The following is a 5,185-nucleotide window of genomic DNA, read 5'->3' on the forward strand; positions in this document are numbered from 1 at the left end:
GAGACCTGTCGGGAACCACATTGGCATCACTAGAAATTTTATCGGTTTCTTCATTTAGTGTCTCCTTATGGGGCTCATCTTGGGAACTAGAAGGTGGATCTACAGTATGTCCACTATTAGGCATGGCTACCTTATTGTCTACCGTTTTACCACTCCTAAGGGTTGTGACAGAATTCACTTGATTAAATGTTTTATCTCCTCTAGGGGTATCGGTTGACTAGGGAACTTACCTTTTTCTCTTAGAGACTCATTGATCAGACTAACCTGGTCTTTCAATTCAGAAATGGCCTGACTATGTTCTTGTCCTATCCTATTACTAGCTTCTATGCTTTGTGAAAGCAATTGACGCATATTTTCAGTATTTTGAATAAACGAGGTGAGAGTTTCCTCTAGACTTAAGATTTTCTTATCAGACTGATTCTGAAACTGAGCTGATCCTGAAGTATTCTTAGTATAGCCAAAACCTGGGGGAACATTAGAATTACTAAACTGACCTTGGTCCTTAGACCATGAAAGGTTCGGATGGTTTCTCCAACCAGGATTATAGGTTTCTGAATATGGGTCAAACTTTTGACGGTGATCAAGTCTAGTGTCATTATTATAAGAGCATTGGCGCTCTTCAATAGTCTGGCCTTCCCAAAAAGGCTCTACTCTACCACTAGTGTGACCCAATTCTAAGGCTTCTAACCTTTTTGCTATAGCAGCAATTTTGGCATCTGATTCATAGCCTCCTTCTACCCTATTAACGTTTCCTCTACCTAGAAGAATTGTTCTCTTGGGTCCCTACAATATTCCCATTGCTGGGTCTTTTCGGCGATTTCATTCAAAAATTCCATCGCCGCATCAACAGTTTGGTTTTCAAAACCACCAGTGCATAGAGACTCAACCATGGTTGTTGTCGAATAATCTAAACCCTCATAAAGGATTTGAACTAGCCTAACCTTTTCTAAACCATGATGAGGACATTGGGCTAATAAGTCATTGAACCTTTCCAAATACCTATATAACGATTCTCCCTCCTGTTGAGAAAATGTGCAGATTTGCGTCCTAATAGACGATGTTTTGTGCCTAGGGAAAAACTTGTTCAAAAAGGCAGATGTAAGTTGTTCATATGTTTCTATTGAACCGGAAGCCAAACTATATAGCCGATTTGGCTTTATCTTTCAGGGAAAAAGGAAATAACCTAAGTTTCAAAGCATCATCATCAAGGTCTCTAATCTTTAGGGTACTACAAATTTCCTCAAATCCCTAACATGGAAGTATGGGTTTTCATTTTCTTTCCCTAAAAAGATTGGGAGCATCTGTAGGGTCCCAGGCCTAAGTTCATAATTTGCTTCAGTTTCGGCTAACCTGATACAAGAGGACGAGTAGTCCTAGTGGGTTCAACAAAGCTTTAAAGTTGCCATTTGGCACTATCGGGATATTTGGGATTCTATGCAATCACAAAACAAGGCTGACTCAACCAAATCAAACCTAATTTTCTAGCAAACAAAAAGCATGATGGTTCCACTTAGATTGTTTCTAGACCAGCTTCTATTCTTTCGAAAAGGAACTCGTTACAATCTGAGCAAACCCCTCTGGAATCAATCCGAGTCAAAGTAAGTTGAATCGAGGCGAGGGAAGCTCAGTGGAGCTTTGATACCCAAGGCCTCACCGGTTACAAGGCGGCGCAGTCACGCATTCAACTCACAGAAACCATCATGAACTTCGAAGTATGCTCAAAAGAGTAACCAATATTTTTCGAACGACTTTCCTATTAAGCTCGTTACCCTATAGGTCTCGTTCTAGTCAAAATTTTAGGCTTAGGTTCGCGTTTGGTTTGTTTTCCTAAGGCGGGCAAGAAGAGAACGGTGATGAAATCCGAACCCTTATCTTGTATGGCCAGTCCTTGCCCTTTACTAGGAAATTAAAGCAGCCGTTTTCAAGTCCTCAGCATATATGCAAACGAAGGAATACAGTAAACCCGCTGACAGGGGATTCGCGGGTGTTTCGAAAAACTTACCTCCCGTACCAGACGGGCGAAGAACCGCTGAAGTCGACTCGGGCCACGACTCCTATGTCATGTACGAACCCGAGGGGCCGAGGCGATATCGTAATCACCGTCCTTCTCTGCACACAGTTTTTATTTAAACCAACCCTTCCTTAGGGTTTAAAAATAATAATGTCCCAGTCCAAAAATAAAGTCCAAAAAGTGTCCAAAAATAAAAAGAAAAATTACAAAAAATAAAACCCTATTTACAGTTTCTAAAAATAAAACAAAATAACTATATACAAAATATCTTCTTCTTCACTCCTTTGGATTCCTCTTTCTTTCCTTCTTTGGCGATGCTTTCCTTTTATAGTACTTTTTCTTTCCTTGTAGCTTCGCTCCAATCTGAAAAGAATCGAAAAATACCAAAGGCGTAAAAGAGAACAAAAATTCTAAAAGAAATAAAATAAATCTAAAACCTAAAACCTAATACAAATCCGCGCGCGCGCCAAAATTGATGATGTTTTTAAGTGGTAGTAAAGTTCGTTCAACTCGGATTGTGTAGACTCGATTTTAGACTCAAATTAAAATAGAAAACTTAAAAAGAAATTGTATTCAAGATTATAAAAAGCACTGAGACTCAGGATTCCACCAATCTCCAATTTTTATGTGATTTAATCTAGTCAATATTTATGCAACTCTTTACGTTTAAAGTGATTCTAATATTTTCGCCTAGAAAGTAGATTCTCAAAACAATAGTTGTAAATCGAAAGCATGGACCATCAAAAGACTTAACCTAAGTATGACCCATCAATTGAGAACACAACCACTTAATCAGAACCATATATTCAATTTCAGTTCAGTGCAAATAATCATAAAAGAATTGCAAAAATTAAATTAAATAGAATTTACCATCAAATAATTGGAAAATGGCTTCCTCCGTCGCCTCAACAATGGGGTTTAGCTCCTCATATTATTCACGTGCTCGAAATAGGTGTTCATAGCTCAAAAGTGTGAAAAATAAGAGAAAACTAATAAAGCAGCGGGTTTGTAACAGATATAATTGTTACAGAACCCACTGTTACAGAGCCTGCTGTTACAAGGAAAATCCTAACGGATATAATTGTTGCAGAACTGTTACAAATTCGAATGAAATAGTGACGGTTTATGCGACTGACCTGGCTAGTCTAATGTTCTCCAGCTCCGTCTTCTTCCCTGAAAGTGCAGCAGCAGCAGCAACAGTTTCTGCAGCTCTAATTGTTCGTCTCCTCGCCTCTGTCTTCACCCCAAAGCCTCTATATCTCCTCTAAGACTCTTCCAATCTCTATATATACGCCACAGGGTTAAAAATCCCGATAAAATCTTCACCTTTCCTCTCCCGCAGGTCACGGGATTTCTTTCTTTATAGCTTCTTTACGCGTCTCCCAAACCAAATCCAACGTCTCAGAATTTGCTTAAGATACTATTGAATCGAACAGCAAGCTTTACTTCCTTATCTCCACGTACTTTCCATGAATATAAACTTCTGATAATAATCCACCCATGTTTCCTTCAAATCGACTATCAAGCCCAAGTTAATCCAATCCAAATCCCTTACCAACCTTGTTTGGGTCTAATAAAGATATAGCAAAGAAATCAGCGATTGAATCTCTCCCTAGAATGCCCAAAAATCAAACCTTAAATTCTGTTGTTATAACACTTCTTTTCCCGCCAATTTCCAAATTCAAATGTAAGGGATGACCTCCTCCTTATCCAACAGTGGTGTCCCTTTAGCAGCTGCCTGGAAATGGATGCCCCTTAGTAATTAGGTTACCCCTTATCCATTTGAGGGGTCCGAATAGCAAGTGTCCTCCGGGGGTGCCCCGCGTAACTTTTCGAGACGATTTTTCCAAAAATGTTTATTGGCCAAAAATACCTACGCACACATAAAACACCATAATAAGTACAGAAATGAGCACTATCAATATATAGAATCGAGACAAATTAGACACAAAAATGTGTCTATCATTGTGTCGGACAGGGATAAGGTATTTTTCAGCCACTTTTGGCAGCATCTATTTAAATCTCTAGGTACTCAGTTAACCCTCAGCACTTCTTATCACCCACAAACTGATGGGCAAACTAAGAGAACAAATGCTTGCCTTGAGCAATATCTTAGATGCATGACTGGTTCAACTCCAAAATTGTGGCTCAATTGGTTGGCCTTAGCAGAATGGTGGTTTAACACAAACTACCACACTAGTCTCAAGATGACTCTGTTTCAGGCCTTATATGGTTACACTCCACCTCACTTGGCATTTCCAGTCCAAGCTACTACTTCAGTTGCTGTTGTTCATGACTACCTCCTGGAGAGAGATCACATGATCCAATTACTTAAGGAAGACCTCTCTAAAGCTCAGCACAGGATGAAACATTTTGCAGATAATCATAGAACTGACAGATCCTTTGTAGTGGGAAATTGGGTATTTTTGAAGTTGCAACCTTATAGACCGTCTTTTGTTGCTCTGAGAACCAATATGAAGTTGTCTGCTAAATACTTTGGGCCATTTGAAGTGTTACAGAGAATTGGAAATGTTGCTTACAAGCTCAAACTACCAGTAGAGTCCAGAATTCACCCAGTTTTTCATGTGTGTCAACTGAAGAAAAAGGTAGGCCAACATATTACCACTACACTGCCACCAGTTGATACTTCTGGTTCTTTCATAGTTACACCAATAGCAGTTCTAGATTCCAGACATATTCTCAGGGGCAACAATACAATTCTACAAATACTCATACAGTGGGCTAGAGCTCCTTCAGAAGATGCAACATGGGAAGATGCCAACCACATTCACTCACAGTTCCCAGATTTTATCCTTGAGGACAAGGATCTTCCAAAGGAGGGGGTATTGTCATATAACTAGTAACACTTGAACCTAATTAAGGGTCTTTAACCTTTGGGCTTTGTTTCTTACGCACACAAGCCCATGTTGGGTACTCCCTTGTATTTAGTTTATTTCCTTAGTTAGGGTTACTCATTGGATGTTTACACCCGTTGGGTGATTGGTTAAAAAGAAGTCGGTTATTTATTGGTTGTGCTTGCTGTAAGAGAAACCAATGAGAAATTTAATGAAATTGAGGCTCTATCCTTAAGTTAGGAAGAGAAGGTATTGTTGTTAGTTAATCTGCAATTCTGTTTCATGACAATAAGCTATACCCGTTTATCTAAACTTATAC

At 39.2% G+C, this 5,185-nt stretch overlaps 1 protein-coding gene across 1 annotated transcript; it reads left to right on the forward strand.

The window, feature by feature from the left end:
• Positions 1 to 4,131: 4,131 nt before the first annotated feature.
• Positions 4,132 to 4,872, forward strand: LOC113360359. The gene has a single exon (XM_026603874.1). It carries the CDS (start codon positions 4,132 to 4,134, stop codon positions 4,870 to 4,872), a length of 741 nt encoding a protein of 246 aa, XP_026459659.1.
• The last annotated feature ends 313 nt before the right edge of the window (positions 4,873 to 5,185 follow it).

The sequence above is a fragment of the Papaver somniferum genome, chromosome 3 (genome assembly GCF_003573695.1).
Source record: "Papaver somniferum cultivar HN1 chromosome 3, ASM357369v1, whole genome shotgun sequence".
NCBI classification, from domain to species: Eukaryota; Viridiplantae; Streptophyta; class Magnoliopsida; order Ranunculales; family Papaveraceae; genus Papaver; species Papaver somniferum.